The sequence below is a fragment of the Limanda limanda genome, chromosome 2 (genome assembly GCF_963576545.1).
Source record: "Limanda limanda chromosome 2, fLimLim1.1, whole genome shotgun sequence".
NCBI lineage: Eukaryota > Metazoa > Chordata > Actinopteri > Pleuronectiformes > Pleuronectidae > Limanda > Limanda limanda.
This window is the reverse complement of record NC_083637.1, coordinates 19,409,197-19,436,935: the sequence shown is the minus strand read 5'-3', so window position 1 is coordinate 19,436,935 and position 27,739 is coordinate 19,409,197. Positions and strand designations below refer to the sequence as shown.

General features: G+C 41.0%; 1 protein-coding gene across 1 annotated transcript; it reads right to left on the bottom strand.

Annotated features, from left to right (window-relative positions):
* Window positions 1-1,207: 1,207 nt before the first annotated feature.
* On the bottom strand, window positions 1,208-26,363 carry myh9a (myosin, heavy chain 9a, non-muscle). The gene is made up of 43 exons (XM_061091640.1): window positions 26,318-26,363; window positions 21,341-21,531; window positions 21,036-21,176; window positions 20,761-20,917; window positions 20,394-20,421; window positions 20,088-20,181; window positions 19,629-19,649; window positions 18,285-18,377; window positions 17,732-17,795; window positions 17,276-17,374; window positions 16,825-16,968; window positions 16,204-16,299; window positions 15,991-16,067; window positions 15,600-15,794; window positions 14,233-14,406; window positions 13,823-13,996; window positions 12,861-12,975; window positions 12,289-12,479; window positions 11,960-12,081; window positions 11,437-11,506; window positions 11,164-11,324; window positions 10,938-11,046; window positions 10,113-10,244; window positions 9,704-9,910; window positions 9,480-9,617; window positions 9,220-9,343; window positions 8,893-9,064; window positions 8,443-8,655; window positions 7,652-7,796; window positions 7,360-7,566; window positions 7,133-7,237; window positions 6,393-6,545; window positions 5,995-6,243; window positions 5,479-5,691; window positions 5,166-5,378; window positions 4,872-5,033; window positions 4,319-4,447; window positions 3,691-3,779; window positions 3,438-3,561; window positions 3,076-3,284; window positions 2,879-2,987; window positions 2,549-2,721; window positions 1,208-2,048 (listed from the first exon to the last, which is right to left on the bottom strand). The coding sequence occupies exons 2-43, from the start codon at window positions 21,524-21,526 to the stop codon at window positions 1,940-1,942; spliced, it is 5,886 nt and encodes a 1,961-aa protein (XP_060947623.1). The 5' UTR covers window positions 21,527-21,531; window positions 26,318-26,363; the 3' UTR covers window positions 1,208-1,939.
* Window positions 26,364-27,739: the final 1,376 nt, after the last annotated feature.

Sequence of the window (27,739 nt, the reverse complement as noted above, 5' to 3'; positions counted from 1 at the left end):
TAAAATCTGATAGATACTGTCAAAATGCTATTCATAAAAAATACACAGATGATATATACTTCTTGTGAATTAAATCCAAGGAAAATTATTTTCCAAGTATGCAGTTTGTATAGGCTCCATGTCAACAGTTTATTTTGAAACCAGGACGTATGCCCAGATGTGTTCCTCCCATGTACAGTCTATGGTTCTTCCTCTAACTTCGAGTACTCCATTGCCGTCCCCTTTCTGGGCGGTTTGGATGCCTTTACCATAAGTATCAGTATATAAGTGCAGTAGAATTTCTGTGTCGGCTGATTTGACCTCAGTTATATTGTGAAGTGTTTAACATTGGGGTTTGTTCATATATCATTCACCAGCCTCATTTATCGAACATTTTATTAGCAATCACTGTTGTAAAGGCAGTTGATTATATTTTTCTGATTTATGGAGTAATAAAAACGGATATAGAAACATCCATGCTGGGAAAACATTTAGCCCTTATATAAATGTTAGTGGATATATTGCCACAGAGTTTGTCCCTGATGTGTATATGTAGTATTACATGATGCTGATTGGGGATCAGACCAGGAAACACCATCCCTTGTTCACTTTTTATTACCAATAATAATAAATAAATAAATAAAAAAGTTTTTGTGTACTTCAGTGCTTGAGTTTATTAAATGAAAATGTAATGTTGTTATTTTTTGTAGTGCTTTTACCATAAAACATGAGATGCAAGATGCCATTAAAAGATTTTTCTGCGCAAGCAATTTCTGATATCCAGTGAGCCAGATTGAGAAACACAGTACATCGAATATAAAACAGAAAAGGATGATTTGTAGCCTTTTTCCTCTCCGTCTTTAAGTGACGGATCACAATCAGAATTGTAACATAACTAGGGGAAAATTGGCACAGACGCATTAAAACATTTTTGGAATGCACACAAGATTTGTAGTTTTGTCTTGGATTACTTTAGACTAAAATCACACAGGGAACTTTTAACAGCCAATGAGGACAGGAGAAATTACTGCAGTGACTAACAACACATTAGTTAATTCAACACGAGCATTTATATCGGACAGACTTTCAAAAACTGTCAACCTCTGCTTCAAGCCTATAGCTGTTAAGATTGAGATTATCTACAAAAGAAATGAGGTTGGATTCATTTAATGGTTTTTCAATAAATTTTATTAAGGCATTTGATAAAATACAGAATAGCCTTAAAATATTGGCATCAATATGTTGTCATTTCTTTGATAATACAGTGTTAGGATATCGTATTGGATTTAACATTCACAGGCTAATGTGCCGATAGCAAAGCAAAGCACAAAAATACAGTACAGTGAGAGCTACTACATGATGACCCACCACCAACAATCAATGAAGTGTAAAACCAGTGAGTAAGGACACATCAACTGTGCTATCATAAATTGTGGTTACAAATAAAAATGTACTAACATTTCATCAACATTTCTATGATTCAACCATTTTGCAGTGAAGAGGTGAACATTCTCCAATCTCGTGTGTGGCATTGTGCAGTTTTGGTTGAGGTAAGAACATTGAAAAGAGAACAGTGAGAGTAACAGCATACAATACAGACTTCTACCGACACTAGCAAATGTGAAAACACCTTCTAACGGCATCACATAAAAAAAAGACCCAAATTTGTGTGCAAAATAAGCATAAAATGACCAGAGTTTCTCCCCCAAAATGGTCAAGTATCAGCACATAAACCTCAAGCACAAAGGAGACGTCTTGTCAGAGGAGCACCAGTTTATAATATACCCATTCTATAGAGGAAAAGACCTAGAAATTATCGGTAAAGCCTGTGTAGAAAATATGGGTAAAAAGTCTGTTAATGGGAATAAAAGGATAAATCCTCTCAGGTTGCAAGGCTACTGATTTATTATATCTGCATGTTGACTGTGGTCATAATATTTCCCTCTTGGTGATCCTCTGCTCACTCAACTGCATTCTCTGGTGTTTCAGTCGGCACGTCCACGTCCTCGTCACTTTCCAGGCCGGTGCGAGAAAAGCCACGACGCGTGTTCAAATTCCCATCTCCACGTCTGTAAAATAAACAATGTGTGTTGGACATTAGTACCAAATATAGACTGCTGGGGTGGATGAGTTTCATTTACAAATCCGCAAAGCAAGATCATGACCATGCACTCAATGATGGTCAATAATATCCAAAAATAATGAATCCAAAAATTAGTCCATTATATTTACTTCAAACTTGTGGTTTTGTTGCCGAGAACTCGAGAAAGTTCAGTATCAACTCCAAGTTTTTGGAATGTTGCTTTGTGAGTTGGTTAAGGACCCATTACTCCATTTAGGCATTTTTTTTCATTTTTCTAACAATGCCACTCACCAAGAGGCACATGTTCAACAGGCATATTTAGAATAACAAGATCGGGAGTTTGGACTTGTCCCACTTATTTCACACGGAATAATTTAGGGAACTGATATCTATGAGTGTGAGACTGGGGAGTCTTGCCAGAGGTATGCATTCTACTAAGTGGCACTCTGGTTTATTTTAGGTAAAAGTAAATGTTGAAGACTCTACCTGAGCCTGCTCTTCAAAGTGCTGACTTCACGATTCATAACGTCTGTCGTCTCCGTGGCTTCGTCCAGCTCCCTCTGCAGCCTCCTGCATTTGGCGTTGACTCGTGTCACCTCCTCCTCGGACTCCTCCAGCTGACGCTTCAGCTGACGCATGCGGCTGTTAGTCTTCTCCGCCTGCAGACAGAGGGTTCACATTGTGATGATTGACAATTTCCCAAAATGTATATTCAGAGGATCAGGAAGAATTCAAGTAAGGATCAACCCACACAATACATCTTTTGTTCTTTAACAATCTCTAAATTAAAAAGTAACCGGAGGATTGACAGCTTACCTGGTCTTTGTATTGATCAGTGTTGCGCCTCTCATCATCCACCTGTAGCAAGACCTCTTTCAGCTTCTTATCCGACCGTCTGACCAGCCTGCAGGCCTGCCCACGCTCCCTGGAATACGCAGAAAAAGCAAATTCCATAATGTAAACCTTTTCATTTGTTTTTTGAGAGTCCACAACTGATCTTCACTGACACTCACTTAGACTCGATGTCGAGCTGTTCTTCCAGCTGAGCGATCTTGGACTCCAGGATGGTGATGGAGGATTTATACTTAGACTTGATGGTTCCCTCAAGCTCCTGCAGCTTCAGTTTCAGCTCCTTATTCTGGCGATCGTTCTGGGAGCGAGCCCCCTCCAGCCGCTGGGAGTTGCTGCGCTCGCTTGCCAGTTCTGTGGTTAACTGTTCAGTCTATTGCCAGAGAGAAAGTAGTGATCTCAGTCACACTGGTTTTGTTTCTTAACATTTTCGGTTCTCATTCTGTTGTGATTACATTGGGTTTCTATTGTCCTATTCCTTTATATGTTGCGGTCGTTCAACATATGAGATACTGCACGCCCTCACCTGCAGTGTGGTTCTCTTCAGACGGTCATTGATCATCTCTGTGTTGAGCTGCTCTTCCTCCACCTCCTCCTCCAGCTGGGTGATACGAGCATCCAGTCTCCTCTTCTCGTCAGCCAGCAGAGAGCTGGCAACAACATGTGAGGAGGAGAAGTGATGACTTGCATATGGAGACAAACTTATGGATTTGCTTTTACTCCATAAATGACCATGCATGAAAGTTTCAAATCGATGCCGTTAAGTGTCTGCTTCATACTTTTTGGAGTTACTGCTGTTAACCTCTTCCTGGAGCTCATCTCTCTCTGTCTGGACCTGTCTCTTGAGTTTCTCTGCAGTGGCCATTTCCTGGAGGATTTAGAAGATACATATTGTATATTAAGACTTCAGATGTTGTTTGGATGGTTTCCAGTAAAAAAAGAGATATGTTTGAGCCAAGTTAAGACAAAGTCAAAAAAGAAACTTGAATGACGGTGTTCTAATGCCATTATAAACACAAATATCTTCAGATATAAATCAACCATTTACATGTTTTGTGACCTTTCTGGTTTTAATGCAGCATTTGTTTCATCCAACACAAGGAAAACAACCTGGAAGCTTGACACCAGATGGCAGTGTTTGATTGTGGTAGTAAGTATTAAATGATAAAGTGCATATCGTTATTGTATATCAATAGGAAATTACGTGTTATGGTTGCCATAAATTTAACAGCTGGAGCAATGCAACCAGTAAATACATTCCAAATCAATTTCCTCCAGAGTCAAATGATTTCATGTCCATGATAGTCATTTTTGTATGTAAACTTAATTGGAGGTAATATCCACTGACCTTCTACCTTCCATTTTATTCAAATACAGCCAGCTTGTTTCACATAGTTACATACGTACCTCTTGGAAGTGCAGGGCGTCTGCCTCCATGGCCTTGAGCTTCCTCTCAGTCTCTTTGGCTCCATTGATGGCTTCATCTCTGGACAAACGCAGGTCCTCCACCTCCCTCATCTGGTCTTTCATCAGGGCCTGGAGAGTGGACATGCAAACACTGAAGTTAGATACCCATCACTCTGAAGGGTATTCAATCTGTGTATGTAGGACTTTATTTGTAATATATATTTATTTAGAGTTTAGGTTTTCAACCTTGTTTGTCTGCAGCGTAATGCAAAAAAATGCAGAACAGATGTGCATCAATTTCTAAGGCAATAATGTATGGATGTAAAATTTTACATTTATGGTGTTGAGATCTGAATTTGCACAATTTGGTGCAACTCCACGTTATAATACAAAAATTCAGCTTTAGTGTGAGAAAATGTTTGGTCTTGGCCGACGCATGCAAGCTACTCTCTATTACTTCTAATAAGGGCTTGGCTTATAGATATAGATCCATCTTATATATTTAGTTAAGCTCCTGTATGTGTGTTGAAATGCGCATACGCGATTATTTTACCTGGAGTTTCTTCAGCTGTTTGAGGGCCTCATCACGGCCCTTGTTGGCAGTGTCGATCTGGACCTCAAGTTCTACCATGTCCAGCTCCAGTTTCTTCTTAGATGAGAGCGCCTGAGAACGCTGCCTACGTTCTTCTTCCAGCTCGACCTCCATCTCACGCACCTGAAAGAGTCAAATCATGATTCACTGCTTCTTGCAAGCAATGAAAATGATATTTACAACCCTTCAAGTATTTGTGGAAAAAGAAAGAAAACTCATAGTGCATGTCAGAGAGTATAGGTTCTTCTCATTTACCTGTTTAACAAGCTGCTTCCTCTTGTCCTCTCCCTGCTCATCTCTGGCCAGCAGGTCTCGGTCAAACTGAGACTTCATAGCCTGCATGTTGACCTCAAGACGCAGTTTGGCATCCTCTGTGGTCTGCAGCTCATCCTCCAGCTCCTCCAGCTGAACTTTCATCTCCTCCAGCTGTTGCTCCATGGCACGCTTTGACCTTTCCAGCTCATGAACCTGACAAGGATGCATCGTACATTTTCAGTGTTTCTCTCGGGCAATAATAGAGCAACAACCAACTGTAATTTTTTTTAAATGCTTGTTTTTTTTCTCTTACGCTCTTGCCGACATCATCCTTGGAAGAGACTAAATCTTCCATCTCAGCTTTGAAAACCTTATTGGCCCGGTCCAACTCGCTCTTCAGGTCCGTCATAGTCTCCAGCTCACGGGCCAGCGTCAGTGCTCGTGTTTCCTTCTCCCTGGCCTCAGCTTCGGCCTTGTCACGCTCCTCAGCGTACTGAGTAGAAATGGTTTTCTCTTCGGCCAGCATCTAAGAGAGGGACAAGGATCAGATTAGCAGTTAAGAATCTACATGTCAAAATGTACATTTTTGATGAGCAACAATCCATTTTTCTAATAATCGAAGGGGATATAGTTTTAAATCCATGTAGGTACACTTATCACAAACATACAAGATAAACCATAACTATGATCTGATCACAAAACCACAAGTTCTCCTTATTGTTTGAAATATCAAACTGGGCTCACATGGTAAAGAAAGGTTACTAGAAACAGAGAAAATATAATATTATCAACATTTTCTATGAACAAAATCACACGGTTGACATGATACCTGGTCAAACTTCCTCTGCTTCTTCTCCAAGTTTGAGACGGTCTGCCTCAGGTGGTCCTGGTCCAATAGGAGATCATCCAGCTCCTGCTGCACACGAGTCTTGGTCTTGTCCAGTTTGTCGTAAGCGGACGATTTCTCCTCCAGCTGCAGAGTAACACTGTCCACCTCCCGCTGGACTCGCTTGCGGCCCTCCTCTGTGCTCTCCAGGTTCAAAGCCTCCTGTTCCAGCTTCTTCTTCGTCTCTGCCAACTAAGGACATAAAAGAGGAGGAATCAGAAGGGCTGAAATATGTGAAAGTTAAGTAGCATAGTTGACTCTTGAGAAAAGTATCAAAGCTAATGTGCAATAAGAAGTCTGACAGTTATCCAAAGACTTAAAAGATGACACTGTGGACCAACCTGGGCCTGCAGAGTGGAGACCTGCTTCTCCACGTTCTTCTTGCTCTCCTCCTCTTCCTCCAGCATGTCCCGCAGACTGTTCTGCTCGCTCTCCAGCTGCCTCAGCTGGGTGGAGAGCGCAAGCTTCTGACGAGTCTCGTCCTGGAGCAACTCCTGGAGTTCAGAGAAGAGAAAAAGAAGAGTCATGAGAAGCTCCTGTGAGCAGTTTTACCAACGTCTTAAGCCTTAAGGAGCATCTCAGAGAAGTATCATCCATGAACACTCAATATATTGAAAGTTATATTTAAACTGCATGATTAATAATAAAAAAAAGAAGCTCTGTACGTTTCTGTATTCAGATTTGACCGAGTTAACACTATCAGAAAAGTGACTTTTAATGCAAATGCAGTCAATTGTGTGTTAAGTATTAGAGTCTGGTCACCCGAGCTGCAGACAAATTTTGAAATGGTAGTCGAGTTCAGTCATGTTGGCTGAGCTATCTACCCTTTCGGGTTTGGGTCGGGCTCTGTCAGTTTTCTCTAAAAAAATATTCAGTTATTTTAACAGGCTGCAAAGTTGTTTCACAATAGTGTGTGTCCAGTGTTTACAATGTAAAAAAGAAAAACAACAAACCATCTTTTGAACTAATAAATGTTTGGAGTGTTTTGTATATTTGTATTATATTATTACAAGAGGTACATGAATGTGTTAAAGAAAATTGTATCAATAGTAGTGCCAACCATGTGGGAATGTGTTTGTACCTGTGTGTCCTGCAGCTGAGACTCGAAAGAAGAAAGGTCTTTGCTGGATTTGATGTTCTTGCCCTCTGCTTCGCTCAGGGTGCAGTTCACATTGTCCAGCTCCGACTAGACACCAGACAGAAAAAGACAATTGAATTGGGAAATAACATCCCAACATCACATTTTATACACCACCACAAGTGCTCACACACTACTACACATGTGAACCACCTCTCAAAGATCAGTACCTGTATCTTTGTCAGCTTGCTGGAGAGATCCTGCCTCTGTCGCTCACTTTCTACAAATTTGACCTGCAGCTCTTGAACCTGGGACTCGGCCTTCTTGCGGCGGTGTTCGGAGTCTCCCTTTCCTTGCGTCAGAGTCTTTAGCTCGATCTGCACTTCGTTCCACTCGCTCTCCAGGGCCTGCTTGGCTTTCTCCACCGATACCTTGTTCTACAGGCACACGTGAGGCATGTTACTGGTGCTGTTCAGAACAGTGTTAAGCTCGGGTATCGCTCTTTTCTGACAAAACACAAACCCTTTTAGCCTGTTCCAGCTGCTCGTTGAGCTCGTCAAATGCCTGGTTGTGCTTGAGTCTCATGTCGGCCGCCTGCTGCTCGTGGAGCTTTGCCTCTTCCTCCAGCGTCTTCTTCAGGTGGGTGACCTCTGACTCTCGCTTTGACCTGGAGAGAGAAAATGTCAACGAATAAAGAAAGAGATGGGGACAAAAGGGAAACAAAATCTATGTAGCATGTTGCCCTTAGTCTTTGTAGAACATAGATAGTAAATAAAGATGGACAATGTTTTCCACTTGTCCCGATGACATCATTAGGAGCCCGAGTCTGTGCAGTAGTGATTGAGGGATGGAGAAGAGGCATCAAGGTCCCGCCGATACACATGCTCCACCCACCATGAGTCCATCCCAGCCGTCTATCATGACATTTCACCATGTTTTTGTAGGATCAAATATCGAAATAAAACCAAACTTACCGTGAAAAATTTGAGCATAAGAAAGCATTAGAGAAAAATGTATTAGGTCTGTCCATGTCCACTCCACAAACATGGAGCAGCCAGAGTTTATGACCAATGCTGCAGCCAGCAACCAGGGGACAATGGACACTTTCGCAAAACTTATGAGGAGCTGCCATGTCTCTTATCTAAGTCCGTTTATTCCACATGATCACAGTCTGTCCATCTAACTCTGTATGGAGTAGTATACAGAGCCATACAGTGTGGTCCTCTATAAATTCAGCAAACTAATCATTTAGGTGTTTTCCAAAACTTGTAAATTTTAAAAATGTAAAATGTCTACATAAGCTTGATGGTTACCTGAGCTCCTGTTGTGCTGCCGTGGAGTCCAACGTGTCCTCCAGCTCAGTCTTGAGAGCCTCCAGCTCCTCTCCCAGGTCCCTGCGGTGTTTCTCAGCCTTGGCGCGTGCCTGCCTCTCCAGCTCCAGATCCTCCTGTAGCTCCGAGATCTGGGCCTCCAGCTCTCTGATGTTCTTCTGGGCCGTGTTCTTGGCCGCAGCCTCCTCCTCTATCCTGCAGGTAAGAAGAGGGAGAAGAGGAAATGAGACTGACTGGCACTTTGGGTGAACGTTCTTGGATGGGACAGATTCAAATGGGATGATTTCCCCAAACAAGTGATTTTTAAAATGCAAAGTTAACATTTGCTACAGTGGGGTTCATATTTGGTGATTCTAAAGTTTGCATCCTGTCACTGAAAGTACATTTTTCCACTGGAACGTTACCTTACAGTTAAGTCAACAGAAAGCTAACCTGGCCAGGGCAGCATGCAGTTCCTCCTCTTTCTTGGCCAGTTGAGCTCGGAGTTCAGCGATCTGAGCCTGTAGGTCTGCCATCTGGTCGTTGAGGTCCGTGGAGTCTCCCTCAAGTTTACGACGGTTCTTCTCCAACTCCTGACGCACTTTCTCCTCTTTCCTCAGACGATCTACAGGAGAGAATACACAGAAACAAACAACGTTCAATTTACAAATTATAATTTGTAATTACTTGCTAGGGTATGATACGAGCGGAATACTTTTTTTTGGTGTAATTTGTTGTTCAGTGTCCAAAAATATGAAATAATGAAAACCAGATGCTTGCCTTCCAAATCAGTGATCATGGCTTCATGTTTATTTTTGAGTTTCTGTAAACTTTTGGACTTCTCTTCCTCCTCAGACATGTTAGTGGTGAACTCAGAGATCCTGTCCTCCAGCAGTTTCTTCTCCTGAAGTCATATAAAAACAAGCAAAATTGAATTTGTTTTCGCAGGTGCAAATATTTGTTTCTGATGCACTGAATATTTCAGGTATTCACAGAAATACTCTAAAGCACTGGTTCAGAATTAGTGTGTTGTACAAGACCTTGTTTAGTTTGCTGTTCTGGTCATCCAGCACCATGACTTCCTCCTCAATCATCTTCATCTTGGCGTCCGTGGTGACCTTCTCCAGCTGAAGCTTCTGTCTGGCCGCCTCCTCCTCATCTAGCTGCTGCTCCAGATCCTGGATGAACAACCCAAATAATTGGCATTGTTAATGCATTCAAGATAAAAAAACAAAAATCAAATCCTGCATCCCAGAGTACTGACCGTGATGTTCTGCTGCATCTTCTTCCTCTCTGTGTGCATCTGAGTGCCCCTCTCCTCCTCCTCCTCCAGGCGAGACTCCAGGTCATGAAGGATCTCTTCCAGCTCCTGCTTCCTGGTGGCCAGACGGGATCTCATCTCCTCAGCCTCGGCACACAGCTCTGTCTCTGCCTGGAGCTGCTCCTGAAGAGCCAACTTCTCAGCACTCAGCTATCAGAGGGGAGTCGAAGTCAGAGAAAAAGTGGATTATAACATCAGAATAATCCAACAATTGTCATAATGAGGTGTGTAAGTGACAGATTTTAAGGTCTGCCACAATCTCAGAACTCTCGGGAGAAAACTTGCAGGTAAATTGTTCTTCTTCACATAAATCCAGAAAACCAGACTGGATAACGCTCACACGGGCTCCTACCTGTTGCTGCTTGGTTTCAAACTCTTTGATCTGAACCTCCGCGTTCAGTTGTCGCTCCTTCACCTTCACCAGCTCATCTTCTTTGGCCAGCATCTCCTCCTCCTGCCGAGTCACTTGCAGCAGAGGCTTCACCTACAGGAAAAAATACAAGTTCATCCAACATTACTGAAACAGAGGGATTGTGGGATTGAAATAGCACGCTCAATAGAAACTATTAAAAAAAAAGAATCTAAGTCATAATCCGATTGAAAATAATTATAGTTTCAGAGGACAATGTCTTTATCATCCTAATTATTGTACAGAAACGCTGGAGAACAGTAATAGGAAAGTGGTCTACAGATTGTCAATATCTAAATCCAGAACTATAGACTTGGACTAATGACAATTGTTTTAAAATGAACTGCCTTTCGTAGTTTCACCTTTTGGAGCAGAAATGTGACAAATGATTACAAACATAACCGAAAGCACAAAATGTCTCCATAACCTAATATAGGCCTGTGGGTGCTAAGATACAATAATCAAGCATTTCATTATAGAATTAAAAATACTTCTAAGTTGCATAATAGTTTTGTCTTTGTATTCATCATAAAAGTAATGCCTAAATCTGCCTGCATTGCCTGTGTGCAAATGAATCTGACACACAATACTTATTTATGTGCTTTTTATTGTAAAGAGTTTTTATCTGTGTTTGCAAAATAATTTATCTAACTATCAAAATGCTGTATATTACTGAGATTTGTTTTGGTCATGACCATGACACTAGCATGGTTGGGTCTACTGCTGCTTGAAATACAATTAAACTAACTTCCTTCATTCATCTCTTACCTTGGTGAAAAGCCTCCACCACTGCCAGTTCCTGAGTTTGAGATAAGCTACACAGTTTCTCTGGATAACTTTCATTGCTGTCAGCTGGTGCTGTCTCTTGGCAAAGGCTCTAGAGAGAAATAAAACAAAACACATTATTTAAATATAATATAAAAGAGTACAGTACAAAGAATTTACATATGTTGACTGGTAAAAATATTTTTTGGTGCGAGTTGATTTCTCATACTTGCGGGACACATATCCTCTGCACCAGGCCTGGAAGCTGATGATGACATCAGTGATCTTTATGTCTCTCTCCTCCTCCAGGTGAGCCAGGACTCCAGCTCTGAAGAACACTTTACTCTGACCGATGCGGTACAGATTGGGGTCCAGCTCTAAAGCTTTAATCTGATACGGAGAAGAGAGAGGTGACTTAGCGAAGAGTCCAACAAGGTAAAGAGAAGAAGTTTCCCCTCATATGATGAGCTGTTCACTTCTGAAAATGAGAAACTGTTATTACCATGAGCACGCAGGCCTGCTTGCCGTCCATAAAGCCCTTTGGGATAGCGCTTGGAGTGAGAATTTCATACCTGAGAGACAGACAAGCAGAATTAAATAACAAAGGAGTATTCTTCTAAAAAAATATACCGACTTTTTTTGGTCATGCTTGTTTGGCCTGGGTCAAGTGTCAGTAGTGTCACTATTAAGTTTTAAGTTATTTAAATGTTTTTGTTTTAGTGGGATATAAACTGAAAGTGAAATTCCTTTTAGTGTGTTTTAGTGTGTCTCTTTCAAAAAAAAGGTTTGGGGACATTTCCTGATGAAAGCTAAGTTGCTGTCATGCTGTGTCCGTCTATATACTGTGTAAACGTCTTACTTCTCATCTGATATTCTTGCATTTTTCCTCCTATGTGTTTTTGTGTTGTCTCATCTATACCCTTGGAAGAAGGGACAGGTTCCTCTTTCAACTATCAGTGTCAACCAGCAACCCTGAGCTGCCTCTTTTGCAAAAAGAAAAAAAGAAAACATCTGCTGTTCATTACCTCTGTCTGAACTCCTGGAAGACGATGCGGTTAGGGAAGCCCTGTCTGCAGATGCGAATCCCCTCCAGGACTCCATTACACCTGAGCTGGTCCAGAACCAGGTGAGACTCCAGTTTACCAGCCTAGAGGAAGAAACAAACAAAGGCAACAATCAAAGATCTGTTAATGTAATGTCTCCTATTTTTTTATTTGTGTAGGTTTAAAATACATTTTCTTAATACAGTTTATTTTCTGCCTCAGACATTATTAGTTCATCAAATTGAATTTTGCGTCACAGTAGAGCCCGACACTCCTGTATTGATTAGTGAGTGTCGTCCTTTGTTCAGTACCTTCTTCTCGTGATTGGGAATGATGCAGCGCACAAAGTTGGGGTTGGTGTTTCTGAGTGTGGTCATCAGGTTGCCCAGCTGCTCCTTGTACAGTTGTCCCACAGTGCGGAACATGCCCTTACGGGTTTTTGACGCCCCATGAATGGAGTCTGACATTCCTGCCACTTTGTCCAGGCCCACAATACGGTCCACTGTGAGGACACAACAAAAAGAACAATTACATCTTAACCATGTGTTTTATGAAAGATATCTGTCTTAGTTTCTCAAATAAACATATTTCCATGTCAAACATGTAGAATATAATCACAGTATGTTAGATCTAGTATTGATATTTTCCTAGCAATAACATGAGGGAAATTTTAGAGTCACAACCTTATGTTGTCTAGTGCACAGTAGAAAAATGCAAAACATCCAGTTAAATTCTTGTACACTGTCAGTACAGAGTTAGTAGACTTGATTTAATAGATACTTTTTAAAATCATTTAGAACTTAGCTAAGAAATTCAACATTTTCTTTTTTTTGGTGACATTCTCAAACAGTGTGATACCTGAGAATGAGGGTTAAACACTTACTGTCTCTCCACAGATCAGCAGTGAACTTGTCAGTAGACTGGTTAAGCAAAGAGGCAACACACTCATTCAGGGGATCCATGTTTTTCAGCAGCCACTCGTCTGCTTTGTAGTCCACCTGCAGCAGAGGAGAGCCACATTCATGATGAAGAACTGGACATAGTGCACAGTGTAAGTCAGCATGTGCTAGCCATGTCATCGGAAAATAAGTTCCTGTTTAAGCCGAATATTGTGTTCTTGTTTGGCCATAAGTGTGTCATTACTTTTCAGCCATCTAGTGGTGAAAAGTAATAGTAGTACTCCATACCACAGAGTGTTTCACTTTTGTGCCATTTTAAACATCTACTCTTACTACATTAGAGTTAAATGCAGAATATTTAATACAGTTATCAATACTAGTTAAAGCACAGATGCTCAAATAAACAGCTTATTAAATTGTTCTTGCAAATCACACTACTTAAAACATATAAACTGTAGTTTGCTTTTTAAATGTTTTTGCACTGGTTTAACTTGTGTATTTTTACACCGTTTCATAACTGCTTTTATGCAAGTAAGACACCTTAGAAGCTCTTCCGTCACCATGGAGACAATTGCACAACTGAGTAAATTACTAACTTAACCTGCCTTATTGGCTTAAAATTTGACTTGACATCTACTCCTGACCAGACGTAATATTTACAACTGGTCTAAATGACAAGATGACTTAAGCTTAGATGGTGCAACTGGCGTAACTATGAGGTTAATCTTAGAATAACAAGTGAGAACACGCATGAGACTAGTTGGTGCAAATGGCCTGAGAGATTAATAACAGATAATCTTTTAAGAGCCCTCACAACAGGGATGAAAGAAGTGTCTCACCCTACTGTTGGGCAGGGGGATGTGTGGATCAAAGTGTATATCTTCCAGTTCAATGTGTTAGAATTTTTAAAAGAAAATATTTTTTGTAAGAAGTTTTCTTCAGTAACCTTTCCAGCATAGTGCATAACGCAGAAATCAGCATCGTCCTTGAGTTTCTTGGGTTTCTGGAACTTGGGGTGCGTTCCCTGCTCCTGAACCACCTTCTCCACAAACGACTTGTCTGTGGCTTTGGGGAACCAACACTCTTCATCCAGCAGAGCCAGGATGCCTGGAGGACCGGCCTGTGAGCATCGGCAGAAAAAACAAAAAAGGAGGACACGTGACACATATGTTACTTTGCAGTTTAACAGGATCCATGGGCAGGTTCATGCCTCAACTTGTGTTTCACAACTATTTTCTGCAGAAAACAAAAGTTACTTCTGCAGAAAGTTTGTAATTCTGAGGTGTAATGACAGGTGAAGACAGATGGGTTATGTGTATCAGTCTTGAGGAGGAACAATAACAGGGGACATCTTACATGTCTTTCGATGAGGTCTATGCACGGCTGCAGGTCGAGACCAAAGTCGATGAAGCTCCACTCGATGCCCTCCCTCTGGTACTCCTCCTGCTCCAGGATGAACATGGTGTGGTTGAAGAGCTGCTGCAGCTTCTCATTGGTGTAGTTGATGCACAGCTGCTCAAACGAGTTCAACTGTCGGAGAGAATTAGAAAAACAAAATGGTTTTTGGACGGTCAGATCAAAATAATGATTTTCCGCTTTCATTTTGTTATGCAATTGGCATTTTCTCTATTCAATAATGACAATTATTTGGTTGTAGTTGTTAAATTAGTGTATCTACGATTATCTTCAATTTGCTTAATAAATATCACAATATACACAATATCAGGTAATCAAAATAAGACTACCTGGTTGTTCAGGGACAAGTATGTTTATTCACTTCTGTAGTTAGTGCGCTGTCACAGAGATGGACAAAGCAGCTAAAATAGGCTTGTATTAGAGAGATGTTTTAAAGAAGAGAGCAGCTCGATCTTTTTGACATTATTATCATTGTTGTCATTATTACTGACATTAATAATGACATTGTTACTCCCAGTTGTAAAGTGAAGTGTAAAAACTGAGGGAGGGGCGCAGACACGGGAGACCATTATGTCTGCAGAGAGGTGGGGCTGCAGAATTGGACATCATGTTCCCTTCCTGTTCATCAGGTTCGACCTGCTATGCATGATGACTTCTTACAAGTTTAAGTGAACCCTGTGTACCCCAAATCCATATTACATTGTCATTACATGGACGTTTTTGAATACAGTATATATTTACACCTGAAAGCAACAAGCTTGAGGAAACATTTGAGGTTGTCAATTATGGACTTTACTAACTATGAAGGCATATTAGGGCCACATAAGAGATTGAGAATAACGTCGTAATTTTACAAGAACAAATTTATATTACAAGTATAAGGTTGAATAATAAGAAAGTAAAGTTGTAAAATTATTAGACAAGTCAATTTTAGGCCACATGTCATGGTAGAGGGGGAATATCAGAAAATCAGTCCGTCGCCTGCACTAAAATGAAGAAAGTGGAACATCATGTTATTCTTTCGTATTGGTTTCACAAATAACAAAATACCTAATAGCATGGCTAATCTGAATCACATTATCATAAGTAGGGGTTAATTAAACCTTTTCTTTATTTATCTCTCATAAAGTCCAACTTTATCCTTGAAATCTCAGAATTGTTTTTCCTCAATATGGATCCAATCATTTGTCGAACCAAAAAATGCACAATTAAATAATTTAAATAAATCCCCCACCTAACGGCTCCGTCTATAATTATAGAACCAGTTGTAACTCATAACCAGCAGGGTCAAATAGTGAACACTGTACCTCAAAGATCTCAAATCCAGCAATGTCCAGGATGCCAATGAAGGAGGCTCCCTGTCTCTTGGTCTTGTCCAGGGCTTTGTTGATTCTCATCACCAGCCAGCGGAACATCCTCTCGTAAGATGCTTTGGCCAAAGCCTCGACAGCAAACTCAGCCTGCTCCTGAGTCTGGGCCTTCTGCACGTAGTCCCTGCCAACCTGGAGAAATACATATGCCAGTGTCATACTGTAATACTAAATTTACCACTGCCTGAAAACTGCCGATTACATATTCTTTGTTTATTTTGGATCAAGAAACAAACTAGACACCAGGTTGACACTAAAGATTGAAAACTATCTTTCAATGTCCAGACAATACCTAAATAACCCTTTATGTCTTGATTAGTGTACAGACCTTGATTCTGGGGTTCAGGATCGCTCGTGTGAAGTCGGTCACATTGACGCTCAGCAGGTGACACACTTTCTGGGCAGCTGGAGGGTAAAACATCAGGATCACAATGGAGGATGTACAAGAGGGAGATGACTGAATAAGGAAGGTTTTGCAGACAAAGAGCAACGCAGAGAGGAAAAGAAGTTGATGAGTGTGTGTCTGTGTAAATGTGCTTACCGGTGTCGTCAGGCATGGACGCCTGGTCAGAGTGACGCTCCTTCTTGAAGCTCATGTTCCCCAACTGCAACACAGCCGACACCACCTTCAACAGACCTGAGCAACAAACATAAGAGGTCAGTGTCTTCTTCTCTGCCCCCGGACCCAAGATGATGCATCTTTACATGTTAAGGCGATTCATAGTCTCCACAGCCTCCGGGGTCCACTATGGTCCTTGTACCCATGTCTGCTAGGGTACACATGAACCCATATGAGGTGTCCACTTGCAGCCCATAACTGGTGACCTTGCTGTCTGTACAATATATCCAACCCAACACAGACCCCCTTGGGCACGTAAGTGTGAGCTGAACAAGTGTGCAACGCTCACTGGCCATGGAAGTATGGTCAACTCTTCACTGTGACCTGGTGATCAGTGTAGCATGAAGCCATTGGCAGAAAAGTGTGTTGTGTCATACATTGGCATGTGTGTATCATGTACATTCAGGAGACAACAAAACAGGAACAAAAACAAGTAATAATAGCTCTAAAGCACCACTAGATGGTGTAGGGAACCTTTTAAATGACAGCAAAAGTAAATTGTTACTTATGTCAAAAAAAGAAAAGGGGGGAGACGACAGTTACCAGTTCTTTCCTCCTCTGGGATACTCATGATCTGAAAGGCGTCCATGGTCTCAGTGAACATGTCCTTGTCCTGCTGTCCTGGAATCGTCACGTTTCCATTCGACATGAAACGGTACTTGCTGTAATCCTCCAGACACAACTCAGCTGGAGAGAGGAACACACCAGATAATCATTTTAATAATACTTTAGTAAAATTAACTCGGGCCTCACAATCAGAAGAGACTGTTCAGCTCTAGATGATTTAAACACGGGTGTCCTGAGGCGGTGCTTTGCAGCAGCCACTTTAGTAACTGAACAGAGAAAAGGGAACCTGAGTCATATCGGCCCAATCAGTTATTTCACATGCACTTCTACAAGTTTCTCATGGATTCCTGTTTCATACGTGTGGCGGCTCTTTAACTAGTCTGTCACAAAGCCCAGTTTAATGTGTTGACATTGTAAGAGTGCTCACTGCGCAGCTTGTCCCCTGCTCCTGTCAACATGTAGTAGAAGATATGGAAGCTCCTCTCCTCTTTAGCTTGTCTGATGGCTCGAGACTTCTCCAGCAGATCTGACAGAAATTAGTCAAGGACACAAATGCAAAAGCAACAACACGTTTAAAGTGCAGTGAGGAGGTCCCTTGATTGTCTGTGTAGCAACTAATTTGTGGTATTTCTTTAGTTATATGAAACACAAGGCACAAGCAACTACTACATAACTTTATACATCAGGAGTGTTTGACACTATTCTTCTTTTACTTGTAATATGTCAGTTCATATCATGGTTACATGGTTAATACTCTTTATTTACAGAGTCAAATGAAATAAATGACAGTAAACATCATGGAGGGACATTTATATTTGCTCCAGGGTAACCTAACAACCCCGAAAGAAAAAGTTCAAAAAGGAATATTCTAGAAAAAGGATACAAGTTTCAATGTTGGCCCCAACAATATATCCATTGACATCAAAGTTGATCCTGATGAATTTTCCCTGAAAAAGAAATTCAAACATGTTGATAGGCTGCACTAAACTTAAACTTTTGTACGGTCAACCCTTAAAATCTAGTTTCTCAATCAGCCCTTACAGTCCCTTTCGAAAAACTTTCCATGAAACTTACTCGGATGAGACAAGGGCCAAGAAAGAACACATCAAATATTGGTACAGATCCAGATCAGGGAGTGCATCATAATGTTAAATTTTCTTTAACTTTGCGAGATGGGGCGCATTTTTACATTTTCACAGACCTTCCAGAGAATAACTGATGGATCCCGGGGAAAATAGGCATATTAATAAGAGTTTGGTGCAGTTTAATTGGACTGTTGGTCCATGGTGGATATTAGCGCGAGTACAATTCTAGTTTTAATATGTATATTTTATATTGTAAGACTTCCCTTAAAAATGCAATTTAAATAAATTGACATATATTCTCTTTTTGTGCAAGACTTGAAGTAAAGATCAGGGGCTTGAAGTCGCTCTTACAAATCTTGAGGAGTTGTCGTTCTTGACGGTCTTTGCGTTGCCGAAGGCCTCAAGGATGGGGTTTGCTTGCAGCAGCTGTTTCTCCAGTTCCCCCTGATGGAAGGGAAACAAATCAGAGCGGCAAACTAAAGACACTAATAGTCCTTTGTCATGACTCTGCAAAGCGCAACTTTCAAATCATGCAGTTTCTTGCAGCGCTGCAAATCTTTCATCAGCAAGCACAGGCATACACCATCAATTCCATGAACTTAACAAATACAATTCAGGCTGTGGATTGAAAAGAATTACCTCAGGGGACACTATCGTTTCTCAGTCAGCCACACACACACACACACACAGAATCCTGCACATTCCAACACACATTCCCCCAGCAGAGCAAGCCTACTCAGGCACAAAACCCCTGTAAGACCATCCATGTCCATGCATGCACAAACAAGAGGACACAAGCAGCACACAGGAAGGTTAGCCAAGCCAAGATCCCCCAAAGGAAATGCAGGAGTGCACTGTAACACTCCACACGTACGCATAGTACTACATAACAATGACAAAAATCCAGTCTGACCAGATTGAGGAGAAAGAACCCATAGCTGAAGGGTAAGTGGGTCACTTTAATCTTTTTCCGACTAAAACTAGGCACAGGTGGGTCCAACCTCAGATAAGGTTACTGCTTTACTGTACTACTTCTATTCTCAGCAAATGCCTCCATTATTCTCTGATTCCACTTTGATTAATGTGGTGTTTTGCATTTTAAAATGATTTATCCAACTCACATTTAAAACAAAAAGAAAAAGCAATTTTACAGTTGTCTTTTCTTTATTTTAGGAAATGCATTTATTTACTTTCTTGGGAGGAGATGAAAAGATTGATACTATTCTCACCTCTGCACAGTATATATATACAAATCCAGATCAGTTAACATAGCCTGGGAACATGGGGAAACACGAACATGCTGCAGATTTAAGAGAACGTATGTGAGGACCTATTTCTTCCACTTTCATGTTTGTTTGGATTCAACGCATTTTGTTGATCATTAAATTTCAGAGAACCCGAATCCACTTTGGATTCACACAGGCTAGTGCTATTTCTCCATTTCAAGTGTTTATGCTAAGCTAAGCTTACAGTCAGAAACATCATATACTGCACAAACATGAGGGTGGCTTCAATCTTCTCATCCCGCTCCCAGCAAGAAGGTGAATAAGCATATTTCTAAAGACAGACTGTTCCTTTGAAGGACTATTCCAGTAATTTGATGCATTTCCTTAAGCACCCAGATAAGGACAATAAAACCTTTTCTGTTAGTAGAGTTGAGACACCATGAGAATGGAGTCAGAGAGATGAACTCACGTGTGACAATACCGCGTTACCCTGGAGAAGAGGTGAAAGAAAAGACAAAAACAAACACATTTGATACCAATGTCAGCACAGATTAAATACATTACTGCCGAGTAACACCTCCTGTCACCTTATGAATCAATAAGAAATGATTAATGAAACTTTAAATCTTGAGAAACACACACACAGATCTGTGCTCTGCTTCACTCTGAATCATCTGTGATGAGGTGAGTCAGACACGTCGAGGACACGTTGAGGCCTGAAAAAGGAATGTTTAGTAGTCGCCTCACAGCTCGCTCAGATACAAACCATTACAGACGGACAATCATGGAAATCTACAAACAAGAGAGGAACAGGGAGGCAGGAGAGAGCAGGCGATTCAGGAGAGGAAACAGAGTGAGGGTTCCGTCTTGATCTGTGGACACTCAGAAAATAAAGAATAAAATAAAAAAACTGCAGGACTTCACTCACCTGTTCTTTCTTAGATTTGACAGATGAGGCAACATGGGCGAGATACTGAATGACTTTCTTCGTGTTTTCCGTTTTTCCTGCTCCAGACTCCCCACTGTAAGAAAATAAGAAAATGGTCGCACCAGCAGAGAGATATAATATTTAAGAGAGATATTATGTTGAACTTTGTGGCAGGGGCAACATTGACCCTAATTGGGCATTACAAATTGTATTCATATTGACATATTATACAGGAATATATGTAAATCCGGGCAAAAAAATATTTTACTGGAGAAATAACAGCATGTTTTTCAAGAAGAGACCTACGTGCAAAGGATGGATTGGTCCTCACGATCTGTTTGAGAAAGAGAAAAAGAAAAGTCTTAATCAGGACCAAAGATGAAATGAAGTAAAGCTCAGTAATTAGTAGAATTGGTAGTATAGTAAGAATTTGTTAATTAACTGCTATTTGTACTATTACGTTATGTACGGGAAAAATAACTGGATCCAGCAGCTCAAAAAATAAACAATATTTATATGTTCCCAAATTTGTAGACTGTTGGGTCCCCCCCCAGAAAAAATATGAAAATTGACTTAGAGCTTAAAACCATGTACAAATTAACATAAAGAAACTCTTAGTCTATCTTAGCATACATTGTCTATGAAAGCCAAACACAAAAAAAGTCTGAGGTACCCTGCATCATGCTCCTGTAGGCGGTGTCTGTGATGGCATAGATGTGCGGGGGCATCTCGTGTCTCTTCTTGCCCTTGTACATATTCACTATGTCGTCGCTGTAGATAGGCAAGTACTTGTACGGGTTGATCACCACGCAGAAGAGACCAGAGTACGTCTGGGTGAGACAGAAGATGGTTAATGTCAGGGATTAGGCAAACATCTTCTTTCTGTTTTTAATGCAAATGCACATTCTTAGTGCAGCTACACAAACACGTGCATCCATCCGGACTCACATAGATGAGTCCAGAATAGTATCTCTCCTTGAGGTTGTGCAGCACCGAGGCCTCGTTCAGGCAGGTGAGCTCGGCCATATCCTCCACCTTGTTGTACTTGGGTGGGTTCATCTTCTGAATGTCGTCCTTGTTGACCTTCACCTGAGATTTACAGGAACAAGGCGCATGTCAGAAAATCACTTTGATCAAGGAAACACTGATTGATGCTTGTACTTAAAGCACTGTGTTCCAACAACAACTTTTTTAAATCATAAGGCCTCCATGTGAACAAGTTCAGACTCAAAAGAGAAATTCAGCTGTTTTACCTTCTTGCCAGAGTCAGCGAGCTCCACCACACACTCATCTCCATGCTCCTCTTTGACAGAGCCGACCTCGAAGCCCAGCTTCTCAGAGGGGACCCACACCAGCTTCTTGGTGGCCCAGTCGGCCTGGGCCATCGGGTTGTTTACCCCGCTGCGGTCCCCATACAGGAATTGGTCTGCGTCCGTCATGGTTGCTGTAGGTGAGAAAGAGAAACATTAACTAGCTGATAAGATTTAAAAACCTTTCAAGAACTTTATCCATTAATATTCGTGTGTGAAGAAAAAATTATTTGATTACAGGTCATCAGGACACGTCACTCACTTTTTAGATTTAGATTATCTATCAATTTGTTTGAAACAGTTATTTAACCACTTCACCAACAATTCATTATCAGCAATATTGATAATAATAATAATAATACAAAGGTTAAATTTAATAATCCTTAAACATATTTGGGTTCTTCAATCCCTCTCAACTCATGCAGATTCCTAAAAGTGATTGACATAAAGTGCCCTGATTTATTTGGTGAACTGTAAACTGCCAAATGAGATGGTGCAACAAACACAGATGTGAAAACCGCCCCATGACAGGTTCAAGTGTCCATGACTCACTGCTGAAGGAGTCACCAAAACATTTTGTACATGTCATTCTTACACAAAATAATTATATTCTTGGGCAAGAATCAGGATTTGGGTATTTAGAAGAAGAAAAAAAAAATTCACCAGCACCCAGTCCTCACTACTGTCTTTGACTCTGTGTGTGCATGTAAAATAATAACTCACGTGAACAATTTCTAAACATTGGAGGCTGACAATACCAGTGCAACATTTCGACTCCTGCAGGGGAAACTCCTCATCCCTTATGTCCTGACATCCGTCTAGTGTTGAGGTCAAATAAATGTACAAATATTTCTATGGGTTTTTAAAATCGGTCTATGTCCCATCCACTAACATGGAGGAGGCGTGATTTATGACCAATACTGCAGCCAGTCACCAGGGGGCGATCAGGGCACTTTGGCTAATCTTTTGGGTAGCAATCATGTCGTCCATCTTTATATCCAGTCTAGGATTAACATAGAGAAGGAAGACAGAAAACTAGTAACAACTTTCAGTTAATGTGCGAGAGAGTAAGTGTCAATTTAGGCTGAATAAGTAACCGACATGCAGTTTCACGTCAATATTCTAACTACGGTTTGAGAACTGACACACACTGACACACACTGACACACACTGACACACACTGACACACACTGACACACACTGAACTTTTCATGGTGATAAAATGTACTCCACCGTCATGAGGTAACGTGAGGTAAAGCACAGGTTTGGGCTCATTACCTCTGCAACAGATGTCACCTCATGATCTACTGCATCTATATGAGCATCATGCAAATTATTTTCCTATGACACATGTACCCGACTGCACTGAAGCTCTAAAGGGATAGTTCACCAAAAAATTGTATTTTTTTTCTTTCCCTTTAACAACCCTCCTGTTGCTTTATGATCACAAGGGAAATTCCTATAACCTCAAAAAGTTTTTATATTTTGAATGCATGTGTTTATGACCCATGGCTCAATACATGCAGACAAAATAATTAAGTCACTTTTCACCTGAGCGCTACAGTATACACCACTCCATCTCTTCTTCTTCTACCTGTCCATCCTTTATTCCCGTGCGGCCCACATTCCTTCCTCACTAACTCATTATACAGAATTCCACAGATTCCAGCTTCAATCTCCCACGGTTCATCATCATCAATCCTCCTATAACATCACCAATTTCCAAAAGGTGCAGCCATTAAATATTCTACTTTAGGATGAAGAGGGCGGTTCTATGCATGTGAAGCCTCTGGTTTTATAAAGTAAGAGTCCTGATAAAAAGTCGGTGGAGGGAGTCTTTGCAGTGGAGGAATGTTTGGGGCAAGTCTGGGCAGAGAGAGAAATGTCATTATTTCCCAACCACACACGGGAGAAAGACTCAATGCCTCATCAGAAAGAATGCAAAATGTCCTCAGATAGATATGTCCACCACCTGGATTCAACAGCATCTTAAATAAAACCATTACAGGGTTATCTGCTAAATCATTATGGTTGAATGAAAACAGTCTTCAAATGATATTCAAGAAGTCGATGTGTGACAGGATGTTATTCAATAAACCTTTTAAAACCTATCTATTCAAATTAAGGCAGTGGCTCCAAATCATTTGAGCTTTCGACTCTTTTAAAACAAAGCAGCGTTTGCTTTTGACTCCTTGTCTACAGCTTCCAGTTAGACTCAAACTAATTAAGTGGGTTCCCTCAATGGATTGTTTGATTAACTTTACAAAAAAGGCAAGATGTATAAGAGAATTTTCTCTTCTTCTTGACCTCCAGGTTAGGAATCACTAGACTGAGGGAATAGAGAGGACTGTAGGTGGCTCTCTGAATAAACTGGGCGACTGATATGAAAGCTTTTAATAATGAGTATTAATGACGAACTGTTACATTTAAAGACAACAAACTGTGAGCCGCATACATTCAACTTAACACAAAACCGGAACTAGAATGTCAGCAGAGTACAAACCTCCACCAAGGCCTTATGAAACCACACTTAAATTCCTACTTCCTATTCCTTAAAATGTCAAATGTGTTCTTTTTAGGGACCTGCCCTTCACAAACATGAATGAACACATTAATCAGCTGGGTAATCCTACAAACAAACAAACTTACAAAAACATAACCTCAGTCCTAAAGGATTCATGTCACAAATGAGTTTTATCGATCTATTTATTTATTTTTAATTTAAGTATCTTGTGACTATCAGCTGTACCCACCCTCTATCCTCATAGCATCCATGTACTTTATAACAGAGGGGGAAAGAATATATATACATGCATGTTTATATATAAATGTTTGTCTAGATAGAGCAGCTGCTTCCTTGTGTGGGTGTGTGTGTGTGTGTGGTGTTTATAGAGCGAGGGATAAAAGGGATCAGTGCACAAGGTGTCATCTGTGTCTCTCCTAAGTTCATTATGAGCTCAGACTCCTGAAGATCCGTGGGGGAGGAGGGGGGACAGACACACCGACGTCTGCCAGTTTCATCATGCGGCACTGAGATCCTGCAGAGCGAAGAAACCTGAAGCTTCCCTACATGTCAGGCACGAGGAAGAGCATCGTGCATTTATCACATTTTAATCGAGGGCGTGAACGCAGCATGAATAAGCCAAAACCACTAAAAACATTGACACGCTAAGGCCACACAGACAACTTGTGACATTCACATGCATGGGGCTTCACTGCTAAAAGTTAACCAATGGGCAAACTTCCTCAGGAAGTTGCACAGCCTCTGCACATTTTGACACTGTGGTTCAAAATGACAAAAAACGACTTCTACGTCCACTCTCCCTTGAATCCAGAGCAAACAGCAAGAATTCAAGCAAGTAGGACATCCATCACACCCAATCGAACCCCAGCTGACATCAGGATGAAAGATTCAATCTTAAGAGGCGTGTGTTTCCATGAGGATTTCAACCAACATGTAAAGACTAGTTCAACCACGTCTGGAGACAGAATCCTCCCAGATCTCCTTACCTTGTCAACCCTCATCCACCTACTAGACTGATTTGTTCCTGCAGATTCAGTCCTATTGTCTGCACCTATCTAAACTCCTCCGTCTTATCCTTCACGTTTATATCCAGCATGTCCACTCTCCTGCTCTCCTGTTCTTGGCTGCCGGTCAATCAAAGCTTTATCCGGCCTTCCATGGCTCTTACCTAACGCAGGGAGCCCAAGCCATCTGCAGCCCGCCCGGCTGATACAGGGCTGCTGGGGTGAAGTAAAGAGATAAAGATAAAGGACGTGGACATTGTTGTGCAACAGACACCAGGGATTAACCAGACTGGAGAGCAGTGAGGGAGAAGAAGTTTGATTTCTTAAACGTTCAGGCTGGGGCGTGGCAGGAGGGTTACAGAATATTTGAAATAGGCAGATAAGTCAACATATTTAAAATGTTGTACTTGCATATACAAAGGGACCGAAGGAGGGTGTTATGTTCTCTTTCTTAAAAGATGCAACAGCGTTCGATTTCCCAGCCCGACAAAAAGAGGAAGACGTCGCTCTTATCACCAAACTATTTTCAAACGTCGAGTTGAAATATGTCTTTCGAAAGATCGTGTTGAGGAAACAAATCGTCCTCAGAGAATGCAAAACAATAATGTATCCTCAGGGTACACACAGACAAAGACACACACAGACACACACAGAGCAGGGTGTGTGCAGATTATATTAAGAGGAAGAGAAAGCTCACCTCATACAAACCGCTTGACAAACAACGCAGACAATTTGCACGACAGGATCCAAACTAGTTCAACACGAGCTTGAGGTCTAACTGGTGAGTGGCTGGGACAGAAAGTTACATTTTCATAGGACACAGGATGGGCCTGTTTTTCCTGCTGAGCTGCTGAACCACCACCATGTTATTATGTCCCCGTATATATATGCAGCCTGTCCTCCAAGCTGAGGTTTAACATATGTCCCTGCAGGTACACTCCACATGAACACACAGGGTAGAGAAGAGACTTCGTGGAGCCTTTCAGCTCAAATGAAGTTACTAATGGTTCTGAACTGGTTGTTGTTGCTGGTCCCACTGGAGGCTGTTTGTCTTATGAGCATCACAGAGAAAGTAGCTCTGCGCTGGAGCAGATGAACAACAGGTGGTTGAAGGGTGACACATCTTGTGTGATGACAGGAAATAGAAGTGGGAGACTATTCGGAGACGATGCAGTGAGGAGGGAACACGCTCAGGTTTAAATGGCCCCTCTCTCTCCCTCTCTCTGATGAGAACATCTGTCCAGGTGCAACAAAGTAAACGTTCTCCTCTTTTTTCTTCACCTCACTCAACTCACTTTTTAGACTCAACTTTAAACAACGTTGATTCCTCGGTGGCTGGTTGTTGACATTGTACCGTTACCTGTAGAAGTGTAATAAAAACAGCGGATTCACCTGGTTCTCAGCTGCAGGCACTGTGGGTGAGCTCGGGTCTACTTCCTGTGTCCGTGGTCTGCTCCGCTGTGTTGACTGTTCAGTGTCCGGCGGAGGGAGTCCGTCATACGGTCCAGCAGCTGCTCGTCTTTGGTCTGAGGTGTGAACCTCCGCCGCCTTTGATCCGCCCGCTTTTATTTTTCCGCAGGTGAGTCAGAGGCCCCGCCCCCTCTGCCTGGCGATGCGTTCAGGGGCTAAACGTAAAAACCCGGATTTAAAAGATGTCACGGTAGCCTCTTCTGAATCAAACGTAAAGGTCCTACACAGAAATAATAACAAATAATAATAATAATAATATAATAATAATTTGTATTGTAATAGTAATGGTAGTGATAATGATAATCATAATACTATTAATACTGCTACAATTTCTATTATTCCTTTTTTTGTACTCATTCTTTACCACTTGTAAAGCACTTTGTTACATTGTTAAAAAAGTGCCATATAAATATATTTCTTCTTCTTCTTCTTCTTCTTCTTCTTCTTCTTCTTCTTCTTCTTCTTCTTCTTCTTCTTCTTCTTCTTCTTCTTCATTTTATTATTATTATAAAAGTAGGCCTTTAAAGCAGATGGGTTTATTTTTTTGTGTAGCTCTTTTGTCATTAAATAAATCATTCGGCACAAAGAAACACACAGAAGGTGCATTGTGGATTCAGGCTGTACATGTGTCCCTGAAGGCAGCATTTACAATATGAATCAGAAAGAGCAAGAAGACTTTATTATTGAGATACATTTATAAAGTTCTGATGCCAGTAATGAATGTGCTGACAACATGGAGACACATGGAACAATATTCTCTATTTTAAATAGACTTATATATAAATAGAGCTATGTTTACTCCTATTACTATTCAGTATCTTCTAGTTTTCTGACAATGGATAATAAAGTTTTGAATCTTGAATCTACCACTAAAGAAATTCAAGTAAAACTCATTGATTCCTCTGTTCTTAGTGAACTTTGTCGGACATTTCACAACCAAAACATTTAAGGGATTAATGAAAACAATAAACAGAGATAATGAAAATAGTCAGTTATTGCAATGTTGTTCTGAATATCTGCACATAACTTGTAACTTGTCACTTCTACTTTAACATCTGGATACTTAGGTGCACGGCTGTGTTCAGTCTCTAAGCTCTTTCTAACATGGCTTTTAAAATGTTTACAAATTTATAAATCTAATGAAACCAAATAAACATTAACATGAGCTGCTCTACTCCTGTTTTTAAAGTTTCTGAAAAATAATCAACAGCCTCAGACAGAGGGATTATGTTGAGATATGTTCATTGTTGTAGCTGCAACAGGAGCAGGGGTGTGGCACCGCTGATGTGGCCGAGGTGGAGATTAGACAAAAATACCTTGTGGAGACAGGAAGTAAATCTTAAG